This window comes from Vulpes vulpes, chromosome 3 (assembly GCF_048418805.1).
Source record: "Vulpes vulpes isolate BD-2025 chromosome 3, VulVul3, whole genome shotgun sequence".
In the NCBI taxonomy this organism is placed as follows: Eukaryota; Metazoa; Chordata; class Mammalia; order Carnivora; family Canidae; genus Vulpes; species Vulpes vulpes.
This window is the reverse complement of record NC_132782.1, coordinates 118,220,792-118,238,045: the sequence shown is the minus strand read 5'-3', so window position 1 is coordinate 118,238,045 and position 17,254 is coordinate 118,220,792. Positions and strand designations below refer to the sequence as shown.

General features: G+C 36.0%; 1 protein-coding gene across 1 annotated transcript in view; it reads right to left on the bottom strand.

The window, feature by feature from the left end:
- Nucleotides 1-17,254, bottom strand: part of LOC112918362 (mitochondrial adenyl nucleotide antiporter SLC25A24-like) — a 45,559-nt gene that overhangs the window by 17,402 nt on the left and 10,903 nt on the right. The window contains exons 4-7 of the mRNA XM_025996457.2: nucleotides 15,854-15,965; nucleotides 12,079-12,236; nucleotides 5,074-5,218; nucleotides 1,863-1,970 (exon numbers count right to left, since the gene is read on the bottom strand). Of these exons, the coding sequence (XP_025852242.2) occupies nucleotides 1,863-1,970; nucleotides 5,074-5,218; nucleotides 12,079-12,236; nucleotides 15,854-15,965 (523 nt within the window). The remainder of the gene's footprint in view (nucleotides 1-1,862; nucleotides 1,971-5,073; nucleotides 5,219-12,078; nucleotides 12,237-15,853; nucleotides 15,966-17,254) is intronic.

The following is a 17,254-nucleotide window of genomic DNA, read 5'->3' as shown; positions in this document are numbered from 1 at the left end:
AAGAAATAATGGAACAGGTCAATAAAACCAGAAGTTGGTTCTTGCAAAGAAATTATAAACCCTTAGCCAGACTCATAAAAAAAGAAAATGGAGAGAGAGCTCAAATAAAAATATCAGAAATGAAAGAGGAGAAATAACAACCAATACCACAGAAATGCAACTATAAGAGAATATTATGAGCAATTATATGCCAATAAACTAGACAACCTAGAAGAAATGGATAAATTCCTAGAAATGTATAACCTCCCAAAACTAAATCAGGAAGAAATAAAAAATTGAACAGACCCATTACCAGCAATGAAACTGAATCAGTAATCAAAAAATCCCAACAAACAAAGTCTAGGACCATATGGCTTCAGAAGTGAATGCTACCAAACATTTAAAAAAGAATTAACATCTAATCTTCTCAAACTATTCCAAATACTAAAGAGGAAGGAAAGCTTCCAAATTAATTCTGTGAGGCCTACATTACCCTGTTACCAAAACGAGACAAAGACACGACAAAAAAGAAAACTACAGGCCAACATCTCTGATGAACATAGATGCAAAATCCTCAACCAAATATTATCAAACTGAATCCAACAATACATAAAAAATCATTCACTGTGATCAAGTGGAATTTATTCTGGGGGGTGCAAGCATGGTTTGATACTTGTAAATCAATCAATGTAATACATCACATCAAGAGAAAGGATAAAAAATAACTGTATGATCATTTCAATAGATACAAAAAAAGCATTTGACAAAGTACAACATCCATTTATGATAAAAACCCTCAACGAAGTAGGTTTACAGGGAATATATCTCAAAATAACAAAGGCCATGAAAGGCTATGAAAATTTTCACTAAAATTATACTCAATTATGGAAAAACTGAGGGCTTTTCCCCTAAGATCAAGAACAACATAAGGATATCCACGATCATCACTTTTATTCAACATAGTATTGGAAGTCCTAACCAAGCAATCAGATAAGAAAAGGAAATAAAAGTCATCCAAAGCAGTAAGGAAGAAGTAAAACCTTCACTATTTGCGGATGGCATGATACTATATACAGAAAACCCTAACGACACCACTAAAAAACTACTCGAACTGATAAATGAATTCATAAAGTTGCAGGAAAAAAAGAAAAATATAATCCAAAATTTAATAGTAAAAAATTTCCCAGGACCACAAAAATGCCAACTTTTTCATTGGAAAAAAAACAAAATGAACTAATACAAAGAAAAGAATCCAAATCTGTACAAGTCATGGGTGCAATTTCAGAAGAATAATGATTAAGAGAAAATCTTAAAAGCTTCCAGATTATTAGAATTAATAAGAGTAATGTAGAGTCATTGGATAGAAGTGAAAATCCAAGAGTTTTCATGTATACTAGCAATAAATATTAGCAAAATGTAATGGAATACATTAATGGCAACAAATATCACAAAGTATCTAGTAATATAAAAGCCTCATAATGTGTAAGACCTCTATAAGAAAATTATAAACCTTATCAAAGAATATAACAGAAGATCTAAATAGAGAGAGATACCTCCTCCCTGAACAAAAAGATTCGGTATCACAATTGCCATTTCTTCCCAAATTCATTCAGTACAATTAGAGTCAAAAATCTCAACTGGCTTTTTTTTCATCTTTTGTTTTTAAAGAAACATGTTCAGATGGAAGGGAAAATGCAAAAAAAGAACAGTAATAGAAACATCAGCTTAAACATCACAGCTCTGGTGATATTGCCCTGGCAATAAGTTTTCCCTACTCAATGTCATTACTACTAATTGTAAGAGAATTGTGGTTCATTTGAAAAAAATAGCCATAATTTTCATTAAAGTTAGCAATTAAATCACCTTCTTTCAACCACACTTACCTCCAAGGGGTAAATAAAAGATTGTGCAGTAGCACCAGCCAAAGAAGCAGAAGCAAATTGCTCAAAAGTTTCTAATTTGGTTCCTTCAGAAGAAAGAAACTTCTTATACTGTATTAATAAGAGTTCAAAGGTATGTTAATACTCAGAAGTCCAAGAGGGCATACAAATTTATTTAGTATCAATGAATACGTGGGCATTTACTCCATAATTAAAAACCATAATGCACCTTACCAAGGACGTATATATAGTCATGCCCTTTAGATAGGAGGCTCCAACCTTAACAGTAGAGACTTCAGCTTGTATGTCTTTGTCTAGAATAAAATCTGGTATCTAGCAGACATCCAACAAGTGTTGATTATGATAAGGAATTCATATAATGGAATGCAAACCACTGAGATGGAAACAAGCGAGCATCCTATGCAGTAAATTCTAGTGGCAACTTTATTTAATTTGTGATGTCATGAAGCAACATAATATCACAAACAAACCTAGGACTTGATCTTGGCTAGGTCACTTACTGAGTAATCCAGGACAAGTTATTCTCTATAACTGTTTTTTCATCTGGAAAATGAAGATAGAAATTCTGCCAACACTTTTTCTTTTTGATTGTCTCTAGATTTTGAAACCAAAAACTGAACTGAAATTATCTAAAGAGTTAAAATTTCGGTGATCTGCAATTTATTGCATTGTGGAAGATTATTTTTTATCTTGTAAAAACATTCTTTTTTGGACAAGTACCTTGTCCAAACCAGTCACCATTATATCTGCAGTCCCTACTTTGTAGGATTCTTGTGAATATTAAACACAATAATACACACATGTAACATGCTTGCCACATAGCAACTGAGGAAACAGTCATTATTACTGCATAATGATAATAAAATTTTCCTTAAGGAATGGATTTCAGTAGAGTATTTCCTTGATTTTTACTTTGGTCCGTATATTAGCTTGTTGCTCCAAGCCAGTCAGTACATCCCATTACTTGATATTGAGTAGTTCAAGGACTGATAAATGACACAACCTGGACCAGTGAGACCCAAGGAAATGTTTCAGGAAGACCTCCCAAAAGAAGTTTCCTTGTTCTTCTGAGAGAACTACAAAGAGAGTCAGATGTCTTCCCACTACTCACAAAGAAACATGAACCCCTGAAAGCCTCTGGCAGTCATCTTTCAATTCCAAAAAGAGTCTTAGGATAAAGAACTCAGTGGAAGTCAGAGTCGTTGGTAACACTGTTGAGCTGAGAGATAAAGCTTCATCGGAAGTCTACCCTATTTCTAAATGTGAGAAAATAAATTCAATTTATTATATGTACCAGCTTGGGTCACACTTTCTATTATTTATGACCTTTTAAAGATTCCTAGCTAATATGGACACCTCAAGCTTCACATGCTCAAAACTAAATATACACACCGGGTGCCCCCGACTCCAAAATCTTGTGATCTTCCTAAAGGGCAAATGTTATTTACTAAAAAAGTAGACTGTGAATGGTTCCCCTGGGGATTTGTGATGTGGCAGTCCTGCCCAAGTGTCCCCATTGTAATAAATGGCCCCAGTTGAACAAACTAGAGATTTCAGTATCATCTGTGACATCCCTCTCTCTCTTACACTCCACAAACAATTATAACAAAATCTTACCTACTTCTTAAATATCTGTGGAATCCGTCCACTTGTCTCTCCCCACTGACTGACATCACTCTCATCTCTCACCTGGGTTACTGCATATTGTCCCAACCAGACTCCCTACATATACTTTTGCCTCTCTTCCTTTGCCTGTCTGCCTCTTCAATCTCATCTTTAACCACAATCACCACACTAGTCTTAGGGGGCTTCTTTTAACACCTCAAACACACCTTGCTCTTTTGCCTCCAGGGCTTTAAACATGTCGTTCCCCCTGTGTGAAATATTCTTTTCTCTGTCTTTCAATTGGAAATTTTCCACTTACCCTTTGTGTTTCAGCCTAAATGTTACCTCCTTGAGGAGGCCATCCCTAGCCCCCAAACCTAGTTTGAATTCAATTCCTCTGTAGACCTTTCCCACAGTACCCTGTATTATGCTTTATGTAGTGCTTGGGACCACTGTTTCTTGGATGCTTATGATGTGCCAAGCTATTTGCAGAGTAGATATTGTAGTTTCTACATTTTACAGATGAGCCAAATGAAGTTCAGAGATGTTATGGGAACTTATCCAAGTCCACACAGTTAGAACGGGGCAAACACAAGTCTGTGGTCTCTAAAGCCTGCTGCTGTCCATTGCTTCATTTGTTCTCCCTCAATTCAATCATATTTCTGTTGGAAGTCAGTGAACTTAATATACTACTGTTAAGTTTCCATGTAGAAGCCCAAACCAATTACCTAAACTAGCTTTTATTGAGGAAATATTAAAAGAAGAAATTTGTTTTAAAAACAGCATTAAAGGGGATCCCTGGGTGGCGCAGCGATTTGGCGCCTGCCTTTGGCCCAGGGCGCGATCCTGGAGACCCGGGATCGAATCCCATGTCGGGCTCCCGGTGCATGGAGCCTGCTTCTCCCTCTGCCTGTGTCTCTGCCTCTCTCTCTCTGTGTGTGACTATCATAAATAAAACAAAAACAACAACAACAACAACAACAAAAAAAAAACAGCATTAAAGGGCAGCCCAGGTGGCTCAGTAGTTTAGTGCTGCCTTCAGCACAGGGTGTGATCCTGGAGACCTGGGATCGAGTCCCATGTCAGGCTCCCTGCATGGAGCCTGCTTCTCCCTCTGCCTTTGTCTCTGCCTTTCTCTCTCTCTGTCTCTCATGAATAAATAAATAAAATCTTAAAAAAAAACAGCATTAAAATAACAGCATTATAATTTTAAAATAATAATAACAGGATACCTGTGTGGCTCAGTCAGTCAAGCATCTGACTCTTGGTTTTGGCTCAAGTCATGATCTTGGGGTCATGGGATAGAGCCCCACATCAGATTCTGTGCTCAATGTGGAATCTGCCAAAGATTCTCTCTCTCTCTCTCTCTCTCTCTCTCTCTGCCCCTCCCCCAATCATGCTTTCTCTCTCTCAAATAAATAAATAAAATCTAAAAAAATATATAAAATAAAATAATATAAATTAAAACAATGTTTTAATATATACAAACAACTGTTTGCCTTTGTTTTATAATAATTTGAAGTCAATTTTTCAAAAATAAAATTGAATAACTTTTCCTTGTTAATAAATGTCATAGTTATAGCTTTACCTGTTCATATGACCAGACCTTAACAGCTGTTTCAGGAGCAATCTTGAGAACATGCACACCATTTCCTCTCCACAGAGAAATGACTCCACCCTCTTTGACCATCTCTATGAAATGGTTTATTATCTTCACATTCTTTGCTTCTAAACTCTGAGCCTTGAAAAGGAAAGGAAGGATTCTGAAAATGGACAATATGATTTGAAGAACTTTGAAAACTGTATATTGTAATTTTCATGTGGGCAGGAAAGAGTTAAAATTCCCCAGCTATTGAAAGTCTCTCCTATTGGGGAAGTAGCAGCTGTTCTGGTGATTAGACAGCTTTGGAAGCAGGTTTACTTCGATCCTTGCACTATAGCTTATGAAGGGGGATACTTTACACATGGAACACAGAAAAACATGCCATAGACATGATTGCTTTGTTTCCTGTTCCTCAAGGGGATGGACAAATGGCTCTTCCATCATGAAAAGATTGAATCAGAAGAATCAAAGAAATAACATTCCTGAGAAGTTAAACCACTGAAACTCAGAGAATGTATTGCTAATAAGGGGCTATGAAGCCTTTAACAAATGTGATCAGTATGGTCAGTGTGAGCAGAGGAAGAATAGAATCTGACTAATTTTGTGGCCAAAAGACCTGAGAACTTTCTCCAAGGCATACACTGGAAGACAAATACTCAATTTAGCCCTCAGAGAACAACAGAGAGTATGTCCTGTACATTGAATATATTGCATTTGGCATAAGAAAGATTAAGCCCAGAACAATGCAATTTGGTATGCGAGTAAAAATAACAGAAGAAAAAAAAGACAAATTCAACAAATATAGTTTAGTAAAAGAAGATGCAAAAGTGGTCTTAAAATAAGAGGCATTAAAGAGGAATTTAGAGGCACCTGGCTGGCTCAGTCAGTGGAGCATAAGACCCTTGATCTCAGGGTTGTGAGTTCAAGACCCATGCTGGGGGTAGAAGTTACTTAATAAATAAAAGTGTTAAAAAATAATAAGGGGCTCTTTGTTTTTAGGGGACTGGGCAGGCAGCCCTTGCAGCATAATAGTGAATATTTAATAAATGTGTAGGGAATCAGCAGGATTCCTGCAATACATATATGAAGAAGAAAGGAAGGGGCAGGGGGGACTGACTAAATTTTTTTTTAATTTTGAAAAAGAAGAACCAGAATGAGGATAATCACCAAGTCACTTGCAGTTAGAAGACAACTGCCAACTCTCTATTGAGGAGAGACAGACATTTAAACTCAAAATGATAACTGTATTATACAGTCACAATAATAAGTATATTTGCTTTAATTGTACAATAAATCTGTATTAGGAGGCCTAATAGCCAATATATAAAATAAGGAAATAATTCTGCACTGGCTGATTCACAAGCACTAAGCTAAGCCCTTGTGTATACCCACCACCTATACCACCAGTCACTCTGACTCCAAGGAGTCCAAGGTGGGCTCTACTTTGAAGAGGTACTTGCCCCAGGGACCACTAACCAGTCTACATATCTGCCTTCTCTTGTGTCATCCCTGGGCCCCTTCGTGAAAAGCAAGTTCAGACCAAGACAGAAGAGACAGCACCCCTACTGATGGCATTTCCACCTTGACAGGCAAATGCTAGGTATCCATTTGACTCCAGAGGCTATGACAGCCCACCACCAGCGAGTACACTCCAAAAGTTACCTCTCATACTCTCATCTTTACTGGTACTGTAGCCTCTATGACATTACTTCATCTATACAGATTGTTAAATATTTTTTAAATCATTCTTCCTATAAATCATAATGTAATTTGGGTTTTCTCAAGTATCCTCCTGTAAGTAACATAAAATGGCGTATCAATTAAGGAGTGCTATGTAACAAAACACTCTACAAAACTCAGTGGCTTGAAACAATGAACATTTCATTTGCTTATGATTCCATGGATTAGCAATTTGGACTGGGTTCAGCTAGCGGTTCTTTTGCTATTCTTCCCTGAGCTACTGTGTAGCTATAGTCATCTGGCAGTTTGACAAGGACTGGTTGGTCCAAGATAGCTGTAGGCATATGGCTGGTGGTTGATATTACTAGCTGAACCTCTCTCTCTATGCAGTTTCTTATTTTCAAGAAGGTTAGTCCAGACTTCTTTACTTGATGGTCTTAGGGCACTAAGCAGCCATGAGCAAAAGCTGCAAGACCTCTTGAAGTTTAGGCTTCCAAATCCCACAACATCCCTCAATAAAGCTGGTCCAGATTCAAGGAATGGTAAAAAATAAACTCCACCTCTTGATGGGAGGAGTAGCAAAGTCATATTGCAAAGGATGGGAAGAATTATGGACTCTGTCTTTGCAAACAATCTGCCACAAGGAGGTATGGCACTAGATCCATAGAGAAAGAAATACAGCTCTAACATACCAGCTGGCTTTACAATAAATAATATTTATATCATCATAAGAATGTAAATGCTACTTATTAATTTTAAACATTTAAAATCACCCTATAACAAAACTGTGAGGATGTAAATATGATTGTAGATCAGAATGTAATGTTAACAACCTTGATAGTGTTGAAAGGTATAGATATAATTCAACTCTCTCCTATGTTGCCAGAAATGCCATTAGTAAGGCATTAGTATAATAAGAAAATACATAAGTGACAGGATTCATTCCAGTATTTAGATCCTCTGGAAAGTCTGATTATTATCTCTCTTACGAGCAAATCTTTTTAAAATAATATTACCTGATGTTGGTAAGGATACAGGGAAACAACATCACACATTGCTAGGAAAAATGAAAATTGATATTATCTTTCTAGGAGGAAATATGACAATCTATCAAAAACCTTAAGATATGTTTAGAATTCCACTTGTGGTAATGGCAAACTAGTAATTAGGAATGAAATTGCCACTAAGGATAACTGAAAAAGTTGATAAAATATATAAAGTTTTCTTAAAGGTATCCATGAGCTAACAAGACAGAGACATATTTCAGGACAGTATGTAGGAGGAAACACAGAAAGGTAGGAATAGCATTCAAGTGTATTTCTGAATGCAGAAGTTGTTTTGGTGGCCTCAGGGGATTAACAAAGAACAAAAGGTAAATCCCAGAGCCCATCCGTCTCTCACATACCACCACCACTTTAAATTGGGACTTTGCAGGGCTATACCCTCATGGTGAGGGTAAACCAGAAGAACCCAGCCTCTGCAAGGACCTGCAGCATGGCTTTGTATCACCTGGGTGGTCCAGGGAACTTCAAGACTCGAACTTGAATTAAAGTGAGAATTGACAGCACTCCCAGGCACCTGACAGAAATAAACAAAAATCTAGTCTGAAGTTGGATATCATCATCCTTTTCCTCAAATTACTGCTAAAACAATAACAAAAAACAATAACAAAACTAATGGAGGAGGGGAAGCAGAACGATTTTTTAAAATACAACAGAACGCAAGAAAGGAAAAAGAGAGGAATTTAAAATAAGCACGGTAGGTTTAAACAAAAATATCAATAAATATATTAACTGTAAATGGAATAAATCTTCCAGTTAAAAATATAACAAAATCCAACCATATGCTGTTTTAAGTGACTTATCTTAAACATACAAATACAGAAAGTTTAAAAGAATGACAATGAATACATCACACAAATCCCAAACAGGAGAAGGGACTGTGACTATATTTATATCAGACAAAATAGAACTAAAGGTATTTATAGAGATCAAGAGGGTGCTTCACAATGATAAAAAGTTCAATTCACCAGAAGCATACAAACTTTAGGCCTCAAGATATATAAGGGAAAAAGTGATAGGCCTACAAGGAGAAGGCAAGGCCTGGGAGGGGCTCCTAATACTCTAGACTCAATGAGAGAAATCTGAGGGAGTATGGTGCAGTGTAGACATTTGAGCCTGGCATGCATAGAGGGAAAGAATAGCTGGCAAAAGAAACAACAAGGCCACAAAAAACAGTGGCGTTTTCAAGAAACTGATCTATAGGGACATTACTTATGATCATTCCTTGGTTCTCTTGGTGACAGGAAAAGAATACAAATAAACAGGATGTGTAAACTCCTTTTATACCAAAAAAATCTGAGTTGCTAAGGGACTAGATCTTAAGTGTTATCATCACACACACACACAAAAATTGCAACTGTGTGGTGATGGATGTTAACTAGACTTACCATGGTAATTGTTTTTCAATATGTACATATAATAAATCATTGTGTTGTACACCTGAAGCTAATATAATGTTATCTGTCAATTATATATTATATCTAATTTTTTAAAAATCCTGTAGGAGAAACATAACTAGAAAACACAACCAATTGCAGAAGAAATCTATACCAGCTACTTAAAATATCTGATCCTTCATTTTTAATATTGAAGAACAATATAGGATCACAGTATATATGGAGAAGTAATGGCAGCAAAAAAAATCTAAAACTAAGAATAATCAAACTAATTCCAGAGAAAATAGTGACAATTCAAGAAACTACAGTTAACTAAAACAAACAACATAAAGGACTCTAATATCCTCAGAAAGAATCAAGATGAAGATGAATCAAAAAAAAAAAAGAAAAGAAAAGAAAAGAAAAGAAAAATACTATGAAAAAGGAACAATTGAAGGGATATTAGAAATATTTCTAAAATTTTGGAAAATCTTAGAAATTTAAAATGTGATTGCCAAAATAAGAAGTTCAATAGAAGGGTTAAAAAATAGGGTGGAAAAAAAAATAGGATGGAAGAAATTTCCCAGAATGTTGAGTAAAATGATATAGATATGTGATAGATATATGACCAAATATATTTATGAAAATATAGATATATAATAGAAACAGAAAATAGATATATGATAGAATATATTTATGAAAAGGTAGGTCAATCCAGGAAGTACAATATCCAACTAATAAGAATTCCTGAGAGATAAAATGGAGGGAATAAAATTAGGAAAGAAATAATAAAATATATTAATGCAGAGGGAAGACATAAGTTTACAGTTAGGAAGAGCCTACCAAGTGTCAAACACAATGGATGATAAAAGAACCTACTTAAAACATTGTACAATTTCAAAACACCCAGGACAGAGGCATGACTAAAAGCTTCCAGAGAGAAAAAACAGATTATCTACCAAAACATCAGAGTGGCATCAGATTTCTAAAGTTACACTAGATGCTAGAAAATAATAGGGTAATGCCTTAGAAATTCTGAAGGAAAGCATTTTTAACCTTGGTGTCCATGCTCAGCCAAATTGCCCATCAAGGGGAAAAGCAAAATAAAATAATTTTTAGGCATTGAAGAAATTAACTTTCAGTAAAAATGGTATTTTTTTTAATTCCCTCTTACTCCAAAACCAAAATGATAGTAAAGTAAAAAAGAAGGCAGTAACAAGAATGGCCAAATATCATACTTCTCCCAAATTTTGTTCCTCCATGATTATTCAGTTCCTCCTCTCACTTTTAAAACTGTCTTGGTTCAGGGATCCCTGGGTGGCGCAGCAGTTTGGCGCCTGCCTTTGGCCCAGGGCGCGATCCTGGAGACCTGGGATCGAATCCCACATCAGGCTCCCGGTGCATGGAGCCTGCTTCTCCCTCTGCCTTTCTCTCTCTCTCTCTCTCTCTCTCTCTCTCTCTCTCTCTCTGACTATCATAAATAAATAAAAGTTAAAAAAAAATGTCTTGGTTCAAATGAAAATTATATGGTCACCCCACTACTAATCTCCATGAGAAAGGAACACCAGTGATTTCAGCAGATTTAGAAGGGTAGAAAGCAAAGGGGGAAAGTAATAACTGATTTAACAGAATAAAAGTTACAATTTAAGTGTCTGTGGAAGAGAATGCATATAAAGTCCATTTGACCTTAAAAACCCCTGAGGCTAAGAGCACCTGAGTGGCTCAGTGGTGAGCCTCTGCCTTCAGCTCAGGTCGTGATCCTGGGGTCCTGGGATTGAGTCCTGTATGGGGCTCCCCACAGGGAGCCTGCTTCTCCCTCTGCCTGTGTCTCTGCCTCTCTTTCTGTGTCTCTCATGAATAAATAAATAAAATCCTAAAAAAAAAAAAAAAAACCTTGAGGCTTTATTCTCGGGAAAAAGTGAAGAAGCTCTTGACTCAGAAATACAGAATTCTAGAATTCAGGGAGGCATAGAACTGAAAAACAGATGCACAGTGACAGGAAGCCTCCTGCCCCTTCCCCCTGCCTTTAGCCCAGAACACTAGCAGCCAGGTGGGCCTCCTTGTTTTGAATATTTTATATAAAAATTATAGGGAAACTTGTTACTTGCTGATCCAAAATAGAGATAGTAGCTGAATGTTGTCATAGGCTCATAATTTCTGCCCTGAGAAGAACTATGAAAAGATTGGAAACTCTTTTCCTCTTTGTTTCAGTTGTGCAGCCAAAACCACAGAGACTTAGCTGCCAGGGTTGGGCAATCCCTCCATTGCCTGCACCATCTTTAAGGAGGCCACAACAGCTCTAGGACCCCCAAGCTTTTCAGACAATTGAAGAATTCTACCTATAGAGCCATGTATTTGGTAAGGAATGAAGAGGGAGAGCAACTCTTTGACCAGCCTGATTCTTTGTGTCACAACTTCTAACCCATGGAGAGAATCAGAGTATTGTCCAGGCTTTTCCCTACTCCGAAGGAGAAGAAGAAGAAAGAAAGAAGAAGAAGAAGAAGAAGAAGAAGAAGAAGAAGAAGAAGAAGAAGAAGAAGAAGAAGAAGAAGAAGAAAGATTTCCCTAATTTTTACCTCCCTAGAATACCAGTACTAAATTGTTAGTTTGTATTTATTTATTTACATATCTGCCTCCATCACTAAACTCCAAGATGCATATGGATGAAAAGGGTGTATTATTTGTTGTTTGCACCCTCAAGTGGACTTGAGTGCCTGGCAGCCTATTGGATGAGTCAAGGAGATTACTGGCAAAGAAGTAATTTGCACATGAGAATATCAAGGAATCATGATAAGATCTCTGAAACTCTTCTTTTGAAAAGCATCAAATATTATTCACATTACTCAAAAATATGCACGTGAACTATGTAACACACCTGCATTAAGGTTTTTAGACGCTCCAACGGTGCTGTGCATGTTCTAGCGCAAGTACCAGCTATGCCTCCAGCCAACAGATACCTCCCTAACAGGCCAGAGCTTCTTTCTTCATCAGTTAATCCATGAAAAGTCCATCTTTCTCCCATATCAATTCCCTATTGAAAAAATACATTATAATTAGATCTCAAATGAGTATGTTCTCTCCTTATAAGATCTAAACAATGTTTTATATATTTCAGCTCCACAATAAATTAAGGTCAACCTTTCCTAGAATGTTGTACTTCACCAACCAACCAGTGTATTTTAAGTAAGTCATAAATTAGCTTGAATTACTACCATTATAAGCTAGTAATATTTAAAATAATAATAATAAAATAAATAAGCTAGTAATATTTTACCATGTCTAAGATAATCTTTACATTGCCATTTTTAAGTCTGTTACCATTTTTCAATTCAGAATTATTTGTCTAAGATTGAACACAAAAAGGAAAAACCCATCGGGTTCTACTAAATATTTGTAGCTGTGATGAGACATAGGCTAATAAACTAGTAGTGAGGTAGCTATTTAATGGGCAATAACATAAAAGTATCCAGTGTTCAAGATCTAGTGGATCCCCATGTTATGTTCATTCAGAGTCTTTAACAAAACAAATATGAAATATAAGCACACATTTGGAAGCAGTTTCCTTTTATATCTTTACCTACTGTGGAATTGGCAAAAAACAAAGCAAAAAACCCTGGGCCTTCCCATGTAGTACCCAGAGCAGATAACAAGCTCTGCTGTGCATGTATCATGAAGTAGGAGATTTTTTTTTTTAAGATTTTATTCATTTATTCATGAGAGATACAGAAAGAGAGAGAGAGAGAGGCAGAGACATAGACAGAGGGAGAAGCAGGCTCCATGCAGGGAGCCCAATGTGGGGACTCGATCCCGGGTCTCCAGGATCATGCCCTGGGCTGAAGGCAGCGCTAAACTGCAGAGCCACTCAGGCATCCCAAAGTAGGAGATTTTTGAGGACCTAGAAGGCTGATCGCAGATGTCATGATTAAGGATCTGGGCTCAGGAATCAGATGGAATCAGATGGAATTGTCAAATCTTGACATCCTAAACTCCTAATTTCCTAATTGAGTGAACTCTCTGGGACTTAGTTTCCTCAAATGCAAAATAGAGACAATACTAATACTTAACTTCGTAGGATTGTTAAGATTAAATACCTTAAAATATGTATAGCACTGAGCACAATGCTTGACACTAAAAGACACTCAGTAACCATTAATTACTGTTAATATTAATTGTAAAACAAAAACTGAGAGCAATTTAGGCCTCCAAGTGCTTGGCTGTGCATAGTCACTAGCAATAATGTGACTAGGAAACAGCTCAATATCTGTTTAATAAACAAAAACTAACATTTACAGAGCAAAGTCAGAAAGGTAATAGCAGTTATATGTGTCACCTTTAGTTTTCATAATAACCAACCTGAGAGAAGTAAGTATTATTTCCCTAATTTGACAGTTAAGAAAACTAAGCATGGAGAGATCAAATCATTTACCCCAACTCACCCAGACAGTAAGTGGCATAGCTGGGATTTGAACCAACGAACCCTGAATCTAGAGCCTGTACTCTATTCCACCCAGGAAAACTGGCTGCTTTCTACCACTGTGGAGTACAATTACAGCGCCAAGCATATTTGTCTCTTGTGAAATTGCTATAAGCCAAATAATAGGCCTGCCTCTGGGACTAAAGAAGCACTCTTTGTTAGCACTACCCCAAAAGAGTTGAGTTCAACTTATATTATTTTATTAGGTTATCACAAATACTGTCATTCAATTTTCAAAAGAGCTATTTATTTCCCATGCCTGTATGTTCTTTACCTTCATTGTGAAACAGAAACTTATCCTAGTAGGCATACAATAAATGTATTTTTCATTGACTTGAATTGCCTTTAAACCTCTTTAAAAGAAAGCATTGAAAGTGAACACTACCAAAAAGGATAAAAATCTTGTCCCTATTTGGATACCCAAGAAGAAAAAACAAGGATAAAATCTTCTCTTAATGATTATATATTTATTAAGAGACTGTTGGTAACTGAAGAGTTTTATATAAGCATCATGGTAAAAGGAAGGAAGGCACACTCTTACAGCAACAGCAGAATGTCAGTAGTAATGTGCTACTACTGGCCATCACCCTTTCTCAGAGGAATCTTTTCTAGATATACTGCAGAGCATCATACGAAACTCCTTTTCACTTAGTTCAACTTCTTCAGAAGGCAATTCAAAGCAGGTAAGTTAGATTGAGCTTTTGTATATTTAATTTTGTCATCTTAAGATTGAGGAAGTAGTAGGAGAAAGAATGGAGCAGATTGCTATTTACTATAACTTTCTCTTAAACACATAGACGACTAAAGAAAGTTCAAATGTTAAAAATGAAAGAAAAAATACAGATTTCATAAAGAAACAATAGAAGTCCTAAGTTTTGAAATACTACTCTTTCTGTGTGTCTCTCATGAATAAATAAATAAATAAATAAATAAATAAATAAATAAATAAATAAATAAATCTTTTAAAAAAAAGAAATACTAGTTCAAAGTTCTTTATTTTTTACCATTAAAAATGATAACAGCTAATGCAGATGGTGCTTAACAAGTGTCAGACATTGTTCTCCATGCTATATGTATATTAACTAGTTTAATCCTCACAATAACCTAATGAGTACTATCTTTAGCTTCATTTTACAAACATTGGGAAACTGAATTAGAGCGAAGTCTCTTTGCTTATAAAGGTCGAGCCAGCATCTGAAACCAAACCAACTAGCTCTAGAGCTCTTGTCCTTGACCATCTATGAGCATTTATTGATGACTTCGGTTTGCCAGGCATTGTGCTAAGTATTTTACATGGATTGTCTCATTAATCCTCACATTCTCATTCTGTGTGGTAGGTAATATTATCATCTTTACTTTATAACTGAAAAATTTTGGCTTAGAAAGTTTAAATGATATCCCCAAACTCACAAAGTTACTAGTAGGGGCACTTAAGAAGCACACCTGGATAACATGATTCTAGAATTCATGATCTTTAACACTATACTACCCTTTCTACCTACAAGGAAGCTAATTACTTGACTTCTCTCTGTCTTGGTTTCCTTATCCTAACACAGAATAATAATCCCTATCTCAAAGAGTTATAGAAGAACAGTGTAGATTCTAATTTGGAATTACTGAACAAAAACTTTTTAATTTTTTGAGAATTTTAAGAAATTTTGAAGCAGAGATTTCAAGTGCTCTGAGACACAAGAGCCATGCAGACTGTAAGACGAATATGAATGTAAAAAAACCTCGAACTTTAGCACTCTTTCAAAAGAATTCCAGTTATAGTTTATTTGTTTATCCAACAAATATTTATTGGGAATATACTGTGTGACACAGCAATCAGCAATTCACAGTCTCTACTTTCAGGCAAGAAACTAAGCAACTATAATACAGAATAATGTTGTTCTGTAGGAGTAATTAACTGTTAAGTGCATAATTATTCCCAACAAATGGGTACCTTTTGCAAGTTGAAACTCTGAAGTAAATATTCTATGACACTTCAGATATTTGGCATTATACAAATTTGCAAGGAAATAATATTCTATATTATCACTTGTTTATTCAAGCAAAACCTCACTAGCTAATACTCTGGCTCCATCATTTTCTAATGGTTTATAATGCATTACATTTTTATGCCCATGACTCATGGTTTAAAATATACAAATATTAAAGAAGAGACCACTTACAGTAATATAGTTCCAGTGATGGGCAATTTCCCTAATATTTCTTGCAGGTTTAAATAAAAAATACTTCCTCCATTCGTCCCAGTCCACTGTCATTGACCCATCAATATCCATCCTGTAGATTGATTTTTAAAAGAATAAGCTCAAATATAAATCATGATTCATAAAGTTCATAAAGTATTATCAAAATTACATCTCATATTCTCAATGTCAGAATATTCGGGTTATAGTTGAACTCTGTCCCTTGCTCTTCTGTGATGTAGAGTGCATCCTACATCTCCAAACTTCAGTTTCTATGGGATTAAGTCCTACAACATAGGGTTATTAGAGTATTTTTTTTAAGATTTTATTTTTAAATAATCTCTACATCCTACATGGGGCTCCACCTCACAACCTTGAGATCAAGAGTTGCATGCTCCCCCAATTGAGCCAGACAGGCACCTTTAGAGTATTAAATGGGATTATATATACTATGACCTTGTAAACTGTAAAAAACCACAAAACTATAAGTCAGTATTCCTGTATCCCAATCTTCTCACATTTCTTCTCACATTTTCCTTCTTTCCATCTGGTAAACCTTACCTTGTAACTTCTCTAGCAACAGAATGATGACTGAACATTACTTTTTTGGTAATTCAGCTCTTAAAAGCCAATTTCCACTTTTTGTGGGTATGAAATTCCAATATAAAAAAATAAGTAATCCAAATACCCATAGAAATAAAACATCCATTAATATGGAATAATATAAGCCAATTTTAAGAATTTTAAAGAATTCTCAGTTAGCCAAATTCTCCATTTGGCTTCCAAAACAGAGTATTCTGCTGGTTCTTGTCCTTTTACTCTTCATGGCTCCTTCTCACTCTCTTTTACTGGTTTCTCCTCAATTCCCCACCCCTTAAGGCAGAGTACTACGCTCTCTCCCTGGCCATCTCTTCCAGTCTCATGGCTTTAAAGATCTATAAGCCCATGATTCCCAAATCTCTGTCAGAGTGTTCCTCTGAACTCTAGACTCCTGTTTCAAGCTGCTTATTTGACATGCCTACCTGTATGTCTGCTTAGCATCTAGAAGATAACAAGAACAAACCTGGGCTCTGATAATCATCCTATCCCAAACCTGCTTTTCTCAGTCTTATCCAAATCATGCATAACCACTCCACTCTTTGAGATGTTCAGGCCAAAAATCTTGGCATTAACCTTGACTATGTTTTTCCTTTTTATCCCATACATTATCCAGAAGTAAATCATGTCAACATTTCAAAATGTATCCAGAATCCAACTTCCTCCATCCTGGTACAAACTGCCTTCAAATTTTGTCTGTATTATTGCAAAACTGTCATGATTTGCCTACCTGCTTTCCCCCTTGCTGCCTACAAACTATTTTCAATACTTGAGACAGAATGAGAC